Below are 15,752 nucleotides of genomic sequence, written 5' to 3'. Positions count from 1 at the left end.
GTCTGAATTTAGGGCTCAGCCCTAAATTGGCTGTGCGGGACAGCCAAGTGGGAGTGGATTGAATCACCACGGAGAGTCTGCAGAGAAGCAGGCTGTGGACCAAAGGCAGAGGAGCATCTGCAGAAGAGGAACCTTGATGGGGGTTAAAATAGAATAAATAGCCAGAGGTGAGAGGAAAACCAGAGTGTGTTGTCCTGGAAGCAGGGCCTGAATATTTATGGAGCAGGAGGGAAGGATATTAAATGCCGCAGAGAGGTCGAAGAAGCTACTCTTGCATCGGGCTGGGGAAGAGGCCCTCAGTGACCTTGGTGGGCAACACAGGGCAGCAGGAGTGATGCGGTTGGGTGAGCAGTCGATGGTGGGAAGAGCAGATGTCCATTTCCACAAAGGGAGGGTAGTCTGGAGCAGAGCCAGCCCATGAAGACGCTCAGTCCTCAGCCTACGCGGCATTGTGCAAGTAAAGCCTCATGGAAACGATTATGAAGGGGACCGCTGGGGCTAGAGCAGTACTGTCAGCTGGGCGGGGATGGAGGAGGGGCCCAGTACCCCATCCTACCCCCTTTTCTCATGCTCATTCATACACGAAAGAGTCGGGGTGGGGAGAAAGACATTTTTGGTCTCTAAGATTTTAAAAAATTGATGCATATGGGTTTTTCCCCCAATGTGAATTGGGGGAAAACATATGACACATTTTCTTTGTTTTTCCTCTTCTCAGAGACTCTAGACACGTGTTCTTCCTTCTGTATTTGAAAAACACTTTCAGTTCTTTTTTTATTCTAGATGGTCCTAAATTGAGATCCTAAAATAACTAGTAGACCCTCTTTAAAAAGAAACATTTTGCAGTTTTATCATTGTTTTATTATCATCTGAATAAGATACTTATGTTCGTCTATTGATGGAATGAGGTGGGGAGCCATACGTTTTGCTAAATTGAAGAGATGATATATATTCGTTAATGTAATAACCCCAAACCTCAAAATCATCCTGTAAAATATTGATAAATTTGGTGAAAATTTTATATGTCAAAAATTCTCTAAAACAGAATCAAAAGAAAGTAAGAAAAATGTTATCATCAATATCCATGACAGAGGGCTCATTTCTTTACATAGAGTTTTATAGTTCGATAAGGAAAAAATAAAATAACCTGATAGACAATGGGCAAAACTTATGAAGAGAAATAAGAGGAAATAAAAATATACTTCAATTCATCAAATTCATGGAAAGTAAAAAGTGATATTGGCAAAGAGTCTTTAAAAAGTGTTAATACCCAGTGTTGGCTAGAATGTGGGGAAATGGGTAGAGTTGGGAGTGGATGAATGCTAGTGTGTATCCTTAATATTTGAATCTCTTACAGCAATGTTTACACTTTAAAATAGCCATTAAAAATCTCCAATTAATTTTAAACTAACATACTTGTATGTAGTATGTTCCAACAAATCAAATGAATTCCAGTTTAAGTCCCAATTCTTGTATTTATGGATTCTGTAATCTTAGGCAAGCTACCTAACCTCTCTAAGCCTGTTTCCTCTTTTGTAAAATGTGGGTACCGTCTCTATACTGAAGTGTTAGTTGCTCAGTCGTGTCTGACTCTTAAATGACCACATGGACTATAGCCCACCAGAGTCCTCTGCCCATGGAATTCTCCAGGCAAGAATACTGGAGTGGGTAAGCCATTCCCTTCTCCAGAGGATCTTCCCTACCCAGGGATTGAACCCAGGTCTCCTGGATTGCAGACAGATTCTTTATTGTCTGAGTTACCAGTGGGTAGCAGGACCTCACATAGCTCATTAGTGTGAAAATAAATGAATGGCATGAAGAGAATGGTTAATGGTGAACATTCCATAAACAATAACCTCTTATTGCCATCAAAAGATAAACAGTAATTCCTTACTATACTTGTCAATGAAAGTGACACCCAAAGCTGCCTGAACGTGGATGTGTTCATGATCAGAGTCAGAGGCCATGATAAAGCAGCTCAGCCCAGTTTTCTCTAAAAGGTAGATACTTTTTGCAGAGAAGGGCAAGTTAGTGTTCTGGCACTTTTCAGAGAACAGCTTTGAAGACTAGTTTCTAGAGTTCTATCCTGGTCAGATTAGAGTGTGTTTCTTCATCATCGCAGTTACTTTGCCCCCTGGCAGCATCTCTGGCTTTCATCATGAGCCTCATGCCTTTTCTCTGTCTCTTCTTCCTCATCTTAGTGCTTTTGCCTTCTCTGACTTGTGCAGAAGACACTGGGGAACTAAGTTCCCTATCCACACCATCAGTGTTCACGTGCAGGTGAGGCTATAATCCAGGTCTTCACACTCAGGAGCTACAGCCAACATGGGTGGCTCTCCTGCCTCTCCTACTTGGATCAGCCCTTGATAGAAAACACAAAACTTGACATTTTGGAGTCTTGCTTTGTGAACCGGATCAGTCTCTTAAAGTGTCATTCCACTTTGCTCGTTTATTTTAGGGCACACTTGTCAATTTCTGAATCTGCCAGATCATCTCTAGAACAGGAAGCAGGTTGGGGAGTTGAGCACCAGCTGAGCAAGAACCGATGTTTCTGTGTCTGTTTTTGTCTTTAAGTTTATTGGTAACTCTTTCTCCACGGTCACTTTCCTGATTCTGAAGTTAAGCGTCGTAGTTTTATCCATTTTTAATCTAATTAATTAATGTGTGATGAGCTTTTCTCTTTCAATTATTTGAGATAACTGTGGATTCACATGCAGTCGCAAGAAATAATATAGAGAGATCTCATGCACACCTCACCCAGTTCCCTCTAATGGAACCACCTTTAAAATTCTGCTCCCATCATAAGCAGGGTACTGACACTGACACAGTTGAGCTGCAGAACATTTCTGTCTCCACACGGCTCCCTCTGTTGCCCTTCTACAGCCAAACATCATTGGCCTCCTCTCCCCTGGCCCCTCCACCACTCACCTGTTATCCATTTCTGTAATTTTCAAAAATGTTACGTAAATGGAATCCTACAGTATGTAACCTTTAGGGACATAACTCACCCAGGTTGCTGCACTTCATTTCGTCTTAAGGCTGAGTAGTTTCCTGTGGTTAGGGCATACCACGCTGTTTAACTGTTTAACTGAAGGGCATCTGGGTAGATTCTAGTTTTTGACTGAGGAATAAAGGTGCAGTGGATATCCAAGTACTGGTTTTCGTATGAACCTAAGTTTTCATTTCTCTGGGATAAATGTCCTTGGGTACAATTTCTGGATAGCATCATAGTTACATACTTAGATTTAAAAGAAATTGCTGTTTTCTAGAGTGGCTACACTATTTTGCATCCTTACCAGCAATGGTATGAGTAGTCTATTTCTCTGCATCCTTGCCAGCATTTGCTTGTTGATATTTTATATTTTGGCCACCCTGACAGGCATGTAGTGAGCGTCACTGTGGTTTTAGTTTGCTTTTCCCTAATCGCTACTAAACATCTTTTCACGTGTTATTTTGCCATCTGTGTATCCTCTTTGGTGCAATGTCACTTCAAGTCTTTTTCCCATTTTCTAATTCAATTGTTTTTGTACTATTGAGTTTTGAGAATTCTTTATATATTCTTGATATTAGTCCTTTATCAATTTTTTTTCTCCTAGTCTTTGGCTTACCTTTTCATCCTATTACCAGGGTCTTCTTCAGAACAACAGATTTTAATTTTTCTTGTTGTTATTTAGTTGTTGTGTCCAGCTCTTTGGGACCCATGTACTGTAGCCCACCAGGCTCCTCTGTCCATGGGGTTTCCCAGGCAAGGATACTGAAGTTAGTTGCCATTTCCTTCTCCAGGGGAGCTTCCCGACCCAGGGATTATACCAGAGTTTTTTGTGTTGGCAGGCACTTTCTTTACTACTGAGCCCCTCTGGGAAGCCCTTTTAATGTTTATGAAGTCCAGTTTATCAATTTATCCTTTTATAGGCTGTATGTTTGATGAATCCTAGAGCCTCTTTAAATTTTGTCCCATGTTTTTCCTCAAAAGTTATAGTTTGGTGTTTTCCATCTGAATCTGTGATGCATTTTGAGTTATTTTTATGTAAGATATGAGACAGATTAAAATTCTTTTTCTTTCTGTTTTCCTTTTGCTTTCTTTTTCGTCTATGAGAGTCCATTGGATCCCACAGCATTTTTGAAAATTGTTCTTTCTCCACTGAATTATTTTTGTGCCTTTGTCAAAGATCTACTGTACATATTTCCGTGGGTCTACACCTGAGTTCTGTTCCACTGATCTGTGTGTTTATCCCTCTGTCAGTGCCGTGCAGCCTTGAATACTATAGCTCTGTAACACCTCTCAAAATTAGACTGATTCCTCCCGCTTTATTCCTCTTTTTAAGCACTGTTTTAGCTATCCTAGTTTCTTTGCCTTTACATAAACACTTTAAAGTACTCTCGTCTGTATCTACAAAAAAAGTCTTGCTGGGATTTTGATAAGAATTATAGCAAAGCCATATATCAATATAGAAAACTGATTTATATTATGTCTTCCTAAACATGTCTACATGTCTTCCTACAGCATGTCTCTTCATTTATTTAGATCTTTGATTTCTTTCATGAGCCTTTTCCAATTTTCAGTATACAAGTCCTATACATGTTTTGTTAGATTAACATTTATGTATTTCATTTTTTTGTAATTGTAAATGATTTATTTCTAATAAATAAGTTTGTGTCCACATGTTCAGCATTAGTATATAGAATTACAATTGACTTATATGTTTATCTTGTATTCTGTGGCATGACAAAAGTCATTTAATAATTCCAGGAGGTTTGGTAGATACTTTGAGATTTCCTATGTAAAAGTCATGTCATCTACAAATAGGGACAATTTTATCTCTTCCTTTCTTGTCTGTAAGCCTTTTATTTCCTTGCTTGCTTTATTGTGCTGGCTAAAACAATTACATTGAATAGTATACTGTATTGGATAGTGGGAACAGACATCCTTGCCTTGTCCTCAACTGTAAGGAGAAAGCGTTTGCTCTTTCTCACCATTAACTGTGTTATTAAGTATAATGTTGATGTATGTGTGCTCGGCTTTTATGAATGCTATTTGCCCATGGGAAGGAGCAGTTTCCTGATGCAATGTACTCGCTCCCCCAGAAGCAGTTCCCTTGATACAGTTAGACTGAGGCTATGTGGTTTGCTGGAGTGAAGGAGGAATAATGAACTTAGAATTTTGAAGATTCAGATCTAAATTTTGACTCCCCACCCCGCCCCCCACCATCTGACCAGATGGCCCTGGCTAACTACTTACCCTTCTCGAAGCCCATTTCCTCCTCCACAAAAGAGGGAGAAGAGCACCTGTCCTGTGTCCTAACCCTTGAGGAATAAGGGATGTGGGGGTTATTAGAGCCCTGCCAAGGCTTCCCTGTCTACACAGCAGGAGCTGGAGTATTGCCCAGACTTACTGAGATCTTTCTGTCTTACTCTGCTGTGCCCCGACCAGCACCTTAATTTACTCATCTCTCTGGAAGGTTTGACAACTTCTAATGGATCATTAGAATTTGCATTTGAAATCTTAAACTCAAAGACCCAGAAATGTTTGCTGTCTGGCAGGCTGACTATTCAAGTCTGGCTCCTGGTTCCCACACTTAAACCATCTGTATAAACTCGGGCAAAGCATGCAGTCCCCGAATTCCCCATCAGTTTCATCATCTGTAAGATGGGAGAAATGATGGAACTACTTGCCAGGGCTGTTGTGAAGACTGAATTTATATCACGTTTCTAACAGTGCCTGACCTATTAGCCGTGATCATTACTGTTGGTGACTATAAGGACACATACTGATTTGTGAACCACCTTTCTTAAAAAAAAAAATTGTTTGCCTTGCAGATTTTTTAAAAAATGGATTTGGCCAACCATGGACTTATTCTCCTGCAACAGTTAAACGCTCAGCGAGAGTTTGGTTTCCTGTGTGACTGCACGGTTGCCATCGGCGATGTGTACTTCAAGGCACACAAATCAGTTCTTGCTTCATTCTCCAATTACTTTAAGATGTTGTTTGTCCATCAGACCAGGTAACTAACGTGGTTGATAATAATCTAATGACTGTAGCCTCTGACCTTCCACGGCCCTCTTTCCCACTGAACCTGTTCTTTGCCCTCATCAGGACCATGGTTCTCATGACCTCTCCCTAGGCTCCCAGTCCCTCGTGACCTCACCTGCCTCAGGGAGCCCCTCCACCTCCAATCAGCCGCACTGGGGCTCCCCCGCCCAGTCCAGATCAGCAGCCTGGGTCCACTAGGAAAGCAGCGTCCTCCTCCAGCCCTGCCCTGAGTCTCGCCTTCCCCCTACCCACAATTGGACTTTGAGTATTTATCTTTAGTCTCCTAATGAGAAGCTTGACAGCATGAATTCCCACCGTGTCCTTCTTTTCTCCCCTAAAATGACTCCATCTCCTTATTTTTTTCTCCCCATCTGTCCTGTCTTCGAGAAAAGAGCCCCTGGTTTCTAAGGAAGATGATCCTCCTGCTGCCCTCGTGTTCCCAGGTTCGCCGTAGTTTCTATTCTGCATTTTTCATTTTTAACTGGTACCCTCCCGGGCATCCCCGAGTCTGTGAAGGCTCAGCACTTCGGCGACACTGCTGTCACCTGCCTGGTGGTGCTGCTTCTCCTTGTTGCACTGTGAAAGTTCTTCAGAGGGTGACCTATGGCCTCACTTCCCCACTCCTCATCCTGCACTCTTTGTCTCCACGGGGACTGCGGTTTCCATGCCATCGCCCCACGGCCCTCATTTCTCCCAAGGTCACCTCTTCATCAGAACCCCGCCGTCCTCCCAGTCACTGTTGCCCGTGTCCTCTGCAGCATTTGCGCCTGTTTCCTTCCTTCTTCAGGGTTGTCTGCATTTTGATGACTCTGAATCCCCCTTGTTCTTCTGCCTTCTCCACAGGCGCCTCCTGCAGTTTTGGTGAGTTGAGTCTCCTCGCTGCTCTCTGCCTCTCCTGACGGGCGCTTCTCTTTTCCTGGACCTTGCCTGTACTGGAAACCAGTTCACAGCCCTGGCCTTGCTCTTTCTCTGTCTCCAGAACTCTTTATTTCCCTAGGCCCCAAGCTGTCTGCTGGACATCTAGAATTAAATATCCTCTTTTATCTCATTTTGCATGACTACAGCTGAATTAAGTCTGCCCAGAAGTGCCTCTGGCTTCTCTATTTTATTTTTTCATCTTCAAGTAACCCATACTTAAAGTCTCTCTAAAACTGCCCCCAAATCATGTTTTCTTCACAATTACCTTTCACATTCGTTTTTTCTTTCCCTTTTCACTTCCTTTTCCTAATCATTTTCCATATTACTATCAGATTAATATTCCTAAGCACTGCTTTGATTGGCATGTGCCTTTGTTCCAGAACCTATCAGATTGTGTTATTCTTTTGATTGGAAACCTTAGAGGACACTCATCACATGTCAAAGTAGCGCACAGATTCTTCTTTCTGTCTTTCAAGGCCCAGCAGGCAGGGAGCCTGACCTCCTTCCAGCCAGTTTCTGAAGGCACCCCCTCAGGACACTCCATCCCCCACTGGAACCACACTTTGTTGGCCTTTGCCCACTCCCTGAGCCATAGTCCGTGGCTGTAGGTCATCTCCATGACCCCCACCCCCACCCCTCCAACAATCGAGTGAGCTGAAATGATCAGGCCATCAGTCTTTTCTCTCTTAACCTCTCAGAGCACTTTATTCAAAGCCATTTTGTAAGAGCAACACATTTCCCCTTTGTTGTTGTTACTTGTGTCCTTGCCTCCCTTCCTTGTTTGTAAGATGCTGGAGGGCATTCTACAAATGTTTTGAAAGTCACAGCCTGTAGTTCACGGATTTGTGTATAATAGCCACTTGATAGATGTCTGCAGGAGCAGAATGGGTGGTTAATAGGATTAGTGGCAGGTGGAGGTTGCTTTATCTTTGGACCCTAAGGATGCCCCCTGTTCCTTTATTGCTAATGGATACCGGAAGTCTCAACACAGTGAATTAAACTGTCTTGCCAAGGGGCCGGTTTGCATTTTGAGGAATAAAAGAATACAATGTAATGATTTTTAAATAGATGCAGGAAACTGACTGTAAGTGTAGTTACTCAGTCACTAAGTCCTATTTGACTCTTTGTGATCCCAAGGAAGTGTAAGTGTAGAGCAGTGAGCAAATACCATTCTAACAAAGGAGTGTGGTATCGGGGCCGAAGTTTAAGCAGCAGTGTGTTATTGCCCCGGAGCTGGCATGTACTGTTTGCGAAGGGAGAATGCTTAGGCAAAGAGCAGAGCCCTGCTTTTAACTGCTGACTGCTGTAGAGATGCTAAAGTTGAAGCTCCAATACTTTGGCTACCTGATGCAAAGAACCGACTCATTGGAAAAGACCTTGATGCTGGAAAGATTGAAGGCAGGAGGAGAAGAGGGTGACAGAGAATGAGATGGTTAGATAGCATCACTGACCCAATAGACATGAAGTGGAGCAAACTCCGGAAGATACTGGAAGACAGGGGAGCCTGCGGTGCTGCAGTCCATGGGGTCACAAAAAGTCGGACGTGACTTAGCAACTGAACAACAGCAGCAACTGTAGGGAGACCAAGAATAGTTTTTCACACAGAGCGTGTTTTATGTCTGCAGTTACCACTAGATGTCTCTGCTTTATGGATGCTTCCTAAGAATAACTTCTGATAGCTTCTCACATTACTTTTTTTAAAACATTATTTTTAAATCCTTATTTTCAAAGTCTTTTAAGCCCATCCTTTACTTTTTAAAGGGTCTAGTGAAGGAAAGATTAAAAATGTAAATGACTGTGGAAGTTTTTAGGAAGGGCTTGTAGCTTGTGCAAAAATTGTATTTTTCCTCCATAAAAGTGTTACGTCCAACATACACCTGCAAACTAAACCACTTATGTGTAAGTATATTGTAGACAGCAGTTTCCTTCCCCAAAGCCTGGGACATGACCAGAGTGGCCTCGAGCAAGCCGAGCAATTTGACAGGAGGTCTGGCTGCCTGGGAGGGATAGCCATGGAGGACACTGATGGCTGGAATGTGACATAAGGAGCTTTTTAAAATAACTTTTTAAGTGTCTTGAGTGTGTCTATGTGCTTCTGCTTTAGGAAAAGAAAGATGAAGATGAACAAATCAAAATAAATTGGTGTCTGGAAACCTCCCCGGGCCCTGGGTGCTGACCGCAAACCCCAGGGCCCCACTGCTTTCTGCCTGGGGCTCCTCACCTGTCCCCCGGGAGTTTTTCCTCCCTGTAAGCCTGGCTGAAGTGTGGATGGGGCCTCCCCAACCCCATCCCTTCTTTGCCCTCAGAAATTGCACAAAGTTCATTAAAATTTGAGAGGCTCACTAACCAGTCATCTCCATTCACAGTCAATAGACAGAGGACAACTCAACTTATACAATAACCAGTAAGGTGAAATAATAAAATTTACAACAGAGTTTTTCTGGAAAGGGACCCCGCTAGGGATTTACCTTTCATGGAGGCTGAAAAATCTAGCCAGGCTTGGGATTTCCGCCCTTCCTTTTTCTTTGGCATGGAGGCAGGGGGACTCACCATCCTTCCTCCTGATTGAAGGAACATTCCATCCCCACAGATGGTAACATTCCCCGGTGTCTGGGCGGTAGAGAATTCTGGTCCGGGAGGCATGGGTTCAAGCTGGGGACAGGAAGATCCCCTGGAAGAGGAAATGGCAACCCACTCCAGTATTCTTGCCTGGAGAATCCCATGGACAGAGGATCCCAGCGGGCTACAGTCCATGGGGTCATAAAGAGTCCGACATGACTGAGCAACTGAACACACAAGTCCCCACAGAACAAAAGGCGCCCTTTGGGCTCCTGGGGGTGATTTGCATCTTTCAAGGCCTGTGGCTTCCCATTCTCTAGCCTCTGCCCGGCCCTGGAAAGATTCCCCGCCAGTTCAGTCTTCAATGCGGAGTTGACTGTTTACATTATGAAAGTTTTCTTCACCATACCAAATCCCTGAAGGTTTATTTTGAATATTGAATTTCACTAGGGCATCTCAATATGTTTGACTATACACAGAATATTGTTGGCATTTACCTTGGCTTAAAGGAAAGGACCACCTGCACTGGCATTCCTATTTAAAGGAATATAAATAATTGAAAGGACTATAAAAAAGTCTCCAAATAAAGACATGAGTGATCTGTGTGTTTTTAAAAACAGTCACAAAAACTCTTTCCCTTTCTGTTGTCAAAGGGGTACTAGTTTATGCTTGATCTTTGCTTATAAAGAATATATTCTATAAAGCCTTCTATACTTTATAGTCAGACATTTTACACATGATTATTTGTATGCAGGCATCTTGAAATTTATACACATTGATGGTAATACAGTAATTATTCAAGTATATTTTATCACAAATAGCTTTAAAAGCCATTTAATAGTCACTTGCCTCCCCCTTTTTTTAACAGAATAAAATACTAAATTTAGAAGAGATTATACTGTTACTATTTTAGCATATTGGAAAATACTTACAATAAATAGCTAAAGGACCCAAAAAGAGTCATAATAGTAATAAGTGGTATAATGAAAAATGATTATAAATTCTAAAAGCATTCAAGGCAGATGTCTTTGAGGTTGAAAAATGCATTGTCAGTAGAATATACTCACTCAGTAGGTGACAGCACTTACACCTCATGTAGATCTTTATCTCTCATCGATTTATGGTGATGTGTCAGGTTTATTTACTGATGATTTAGGGAGGGTTCTCGGGAGCTTTTATTACTGCTTGAATCTGCACTCTGTTTCTAGGATGATGCAGACACTGAAGTCTGCAAGTTAGACCATTAGTTTGGCCACAACTCCTTTTGGTACCTTATATAAGCCACTGAACCTTGGGGAATCTCGGTTTCCATATCAATCATCATTCCAGATCTGCCTCTTCTACACAGGATTGTTTTAATGGTCCAAAGAATCTTGGTGTCTTGGCTTAGAAGTTAGACTCAAATTTAAGTCCCACCACTTACTAACACTGATACTGAGCAAAGTATAAATCCCTTTGAGCCTCAACTCCTTATCTGTAAAGGTGAATTGTTGAGTCACTCAGTTGTGTCTCACTGTTTGAGACCTGGTGGATTGTAGCCCACCAGGCTCCTCTGTCCATGGGATTTCCCAGGCAAGAATATTGGAGTGGGTTGCCATTTCCTTCTCCAGGGGATCTTCCTCGCCCAGGGATTGAAGCTGAGTCTCCTGCGTTGGCAGGCGGATTCTTTACCACTGTGCCACTTGGGAAGCTCTAAAATGCAAATTAATGGCAATTCAATGAGAAAATGCCTATAAATCCCAGCTGCAGTTCCAATGATGAGGATGATTGTATTTGATAAACAACTGAGTTGTCCCATAACTGCTTTTCATGCAATCCAGCGATACTGGGATGGTGATCAGACTCCACTGGAGCTGGAATGTGGCTCGCCTTCCTGATTATTCCCAGGTCTGCTGCACTCTGCCCTTCGTGCTGGAGAGATCAGAGGGGTTCAGAGCAGGGACAGGAGATTTAGTTTTTCTTACTTTTGTGGTCTTGCTTTTAGGCACCAGTCTAACCCCCCTACGTTATGTTGTGTGACTCTTAATCTTAAAAGATCTGTTGCGCTCCAGATGGCATTGAATCAATATAAAGTCCTAGACATTTAGCTGAAAGATATGCACATCAGGGATTCTTAACCATTTACTGGGTCATGGGCCACTCAACAATGGATCCTCTCCATAAAATACAGTTGTTTATAAATGATACAATTTTACATAGGTTACTAGGAGAAAGACTACTTCAAGAGTCTATGAGTTAAGATACCATATTTCTTTAACATGAATTACCCTTTCTCGGTCCTTTAAAATATCTTTATTGTATTCCTGTCTGTTCTATTAAGAAACCTATAAGTTTTAGAATTAAATTGCATACGTTCCCATTGAACACCCTTTTGAGTGTTCCAGTTCATGAAACTCACAGTAAGATATGGGAGATGGGTCTTGTTTCATTTGCCTCCGTAAGAGCCCTCCTGGTTTTTCTCTCGGGTTTTATGGAATCACTTGAGTCACTGACTGACATCCACTGAGACTTTTCTCTTGTCTCTTTCAGTGAGTGTGTCCGCTTGAAACCCACCGACATCCAGCCGGACATCTTCAGCTATCTCCTGCACCTCATGTACACAGGGAAGATGGCGCCGCAGCTGATCGACCCGGTGCGGCTGGAGCAGGGCATCAAGTTTCTGCACGCTTACCCGCTGATCCAGGAGGCCAGCCTGGCCAGCCAAGGAGCCTTTTCTCATCCCGACCAAGTTTTCCCACTGGCGTCATCCTTGTACGGCATTCAGATCGCAGATCACCAGCTAAGACAAGCCACCAAGATCACCTCGGCGCCTGAGAAACTTGGCCGAGAGCCACGGCCGCAGGCAACCCGGATGAGCCAGGAGCAGGGGCCCGAGGCCTCCCAGCTCTCCCAGCTGCCCTCCAACCTGAGCCAGGTGAACCGGACACATATGACCCCCTCAGACCCACTGCAGACCTCGCTGTCGCCCGACCTCGTCTCCACGCCCGTTCCTCCCCCGCCCCCCGGGGAGGAAACCAACCTGGAAGCCTCCTCTTCGGACGAGCAGCCCGCGCCCCTCACCATCGCCCACGTCAAGCCGAGCATCATGAAGAGGAACGGCAGCTTCCCCAAGTACTACGCCTGCCACCTGTGCGGGCGGCGCTTCACGCTGCGGAGCAGCCTGCGGGAGCACCTCCAGATTCACACGGGGGTCCCCTTCACAGCCAGCCAGCCTGGCGAGAGCCGCGTGCCGTTGTCCCTGTGCAGCAACGCGGCGGACCTCGGCAAAGATGCCATGGAAGTGCCAGAGGCTGGCATCATCAGCGACAGCGAGCTCCAGCACATTTCGGACTCGCCCATCATCGATGGGCAGCCGCACTCGGAGACACCGCCGCCCTCGGACATCGCGGACATTGACAACCTGGAGCAGGCGGACCAGGAGCGGGAGGTCAAGCGGCGCAAGTACGAGTGCACCATTTGCGGCCGCAAGTTCATCCAGAAAAGCCACTGGCGGGAGCACATGTACATCCACACCGGGAAGCCTTTCAAATGCAGCACGTGCGACAAGAGCTTCTGCAGGGCCAACCAGGCGGCCCGCCACGTGTGCCTCAACCAGAGCATCGACACCTACACCATGGTGGACAAACAGACTCTGGAGCTCTGCACCTTTGAGGAAGGCAGCCAGATGGACAACATGTTGGTACAGACGAACAAACCCTACAAATGCAACTTGTGTGACAAAACGTTCTCCACTCCCAACGAGGTGGTTAAACATTCATGCCAAAACCAGAACTCAGACGTGTTCGCCCTGGAGGAGGGGCGGTCCATTCTCCTGGGCAGTGGGGACTCCGAAGTGACGGAACCCGACCACCCGGTGTTGGCTTCCATCAAAAAGGAACAGGAAACAGTGTTGTTAGACTGAATGTTACTTATCTTTTTAAAAACTCATTTTTACAAAGACTCTCTTACTTCCCTTCCCCCAATTCAGAACTCTTGTTCTCCATGGCATGATACAGAGAGGTCCCGGCCCCATTCCCCGCACCCCTCCTGCCCCGTCCCCAGCCCCTCCTCTTAAAGGCTCTGTGCATTATAAACCTGGAACATATTTCTTTAATTCAGGGGATATTGGAAAGATAATGGTCAGTAGTACTTATAAGCTCATAGACTTGGAGAAGTTTTAGATGATTTAAAAACCTACTTGGAACTAATGAAGGGTATATAACATAACAAAACAACTCCAATGCAATTTGGCAAGCTAAAATTATGACTTTCCCTGGGTAATAAGTCTCCCTTCTCAGAAAGACAATGTCTGAAAAATATAGCATGCTTCTTAGAGATACAGTGGGGCTCTGTAACTATGCAAAATCTAGAGGTGTGGGGAAACTTCAAACCCAAGAAAACATTCTTAGTAGCTATCCTCCAGGTGTCTTATTTCAGAATGCATCCTTTGAGATTATGTCCAGTTAGGAAAAATCATTAGTTGAGAAATCTGCTTGAACAAAACACAAAAGAGAAAAAGTAATAATGTGATGGCAATCTTAATTTTTGGGTGAAACATGACAAGCTGTGGGTCTGTGTGTTTGGAAGAGAAAATGCGTGGATACTTGCTGTAAACAGGTGAATTAATGCACATGCCTTATCTAATTGCTGGCTTTTTTCAAAGCTGAATAACAACAAAATATGTGTTTCAGTTTCCAACAAATTTCTTGGTTGTTTTAAAAATCAGACTTGAAAGTACCATTCTATAGATTGTCTTTCTGAATAGAAAACAATATGCCATTCTAGCAGTTGCCAGTGGTAAATTTGTTTTTAGCACCAGTCAACTGCTTTTAAATCAGTGTGAGTATGCAGGGGTCGGGGAGAGATACAAGAATATGCATCTTACAGGGAAAGTTGTGAGCAAATGTAGGAACTTTAATGACTTTAAATGTTAATGCTGATAGTTACTGGCAACATTCACTGAAGCATCAAAAATGGCAGAGAAAAATCAGGACAAAAAATTGCTGTTTGGGAAAAAGCTTAATTTTGATGTTTAGTCTCCCATTAAAAAAAAAAAAAAACCTGAAATTTCCTCCATTGGCCTGAAAGCCGTAAAAATTGTCCATTGATCTTCCTTTAGGCCAATAACAGAATGGTCTCACAGGATAAAACAGGAGCCAGAAATAAGGACCGAAGGGGAAAGGGAAGAACAGTTAATAACTGTGCTGTATGTGTATGTTAAAAACTGAATATCCCGTCATCCTACTTCATGTATAGTTGCGTTCTAAGATTTGTAAAGTTTTTATACATACTTTCATTGAATAAACATTTGATTAAATGGGTATATGATTTTATCTCTGTATTACTTTGTCTGCCAAAAAAAGAGGCAGGAAGGGTGATTAGAGAACATTGCCCAAGTCACTTTATTGCTGTATCTCCTCTTGTACCTGCTGAACTCTGGGCAAATTCCCCTAACCTGGGGGGTACCTTTTCTATTTGTAAAATGAAGACAGTAACTGCACTGGATCATAAAACTGTGAGAATCAAACGAGTAAACAATATAAGAAGAAGCTATGAAGAGTCAAAATTTGACCACAAGTTAGTTTGGACATTGACTTATTGAACTTTTTTTTTGTTAAAGGAGGAAAAAAGAGGTCAAAGTGTTTGCCTAAAGATGACACAAATATAGGCTATATCAACCTAGATTATTAAATACAAATAATCCACTGATTAAAAAAACTACAGTAGTCCCTCCCCACTTACCCTCAGTGGATACATCCCAAGAATGTGAACAGATAGTACCAAACTCCATAGAAGTTATGTTTTTTCCTATACATCCATACTTAAGTTTAATTTATAAATTAAACAGTAAGAAAATAGCTGAATTGCCAGCATCACTGCTCTTGTGCTTTGGAACCATTTTTAGTAAAATAAGGGTTACTTGAGCACTGCTGTACTCTGACAGTCCATCTGATAACCCAGATGGCTACTAAGTGACTATCGAGCAGAATACACTGGGCAAAGGGATGATTGACACCTGGGAGGGATAGAGTGGGCTGTGCAGGAATTCATCATGCCACCAAGAATGGCTGCAATTTAGAACATATGAATTATTTCCAGAATTTTCCATTTAATAGGATGAAGGTTGACCACAGAAAGTAAAACCTTCAATAAGGCTGTGTGTGTATGTGTTAGTCACTTAATTGTGTCTGACTCTTGGCAACCCCATGGACTGTAGCCCATTAGGTTCCTCTGTCCATGGAATTCTCCAGGCAAGAATACTGGAGTG

At 43.2% G+C, this 15,752-nt stretch overlaps 1 protein-coding gene across 4 annotated transcripts in view; it reads left to right on the top strand.

The window, feature by feature from the left end:
- The window catches only part of ZBTB2 (zinc finger and BTB domain containing 2), a 28,633-nt gene extending 13,826 nt beyond the window's left edge, over positions 1 to 14,807 (top strand). For 2 of the 4 annotated variants that reach the window (XM_061428315.1, XM_061428316.1), the window contains exons 2-3: positions 5,815 to 5,999; positions 12,035 to 14,807. In XM_061428315.1, the coding sequence (XP_061284299.1) occupies positions 5,827 to 5,999; positions 12,035 to 13,406 (1,545 nt within the window). In that variant the 5' untranslated portion in view covers positions 5,815 to 5,826 and the 3' untranslated portion in view covers positions 13,407 to 14,807. The other 2 variants (XM_061428314.1, XM_061428317.1) reach the window with 2 other exon arrangements.
- Positions 14,808 to 15,752: the final 945 nt, after the last annotated feature.

The sequence above is a fragment of the Bos javanicus genome, chromosome 9 (assembly GCF_032452875.1).
Source record: "Bos javanicus breed banteng chromosome 9, ARS-OSU_banteng_1.0, whole genome shotgun sequence".
Taxonomy (NCBI): Eukaryota; Metazoa; Chordata; class Mammalia; order Artiodactyla; family Bovidae; genus Bos; species Bos javanicus.
The sequence above is the reverse complement of the archived record's forward strand: the minus strand, read 5'-3'. Positions and strand labels throughout refer to the sequence as shown.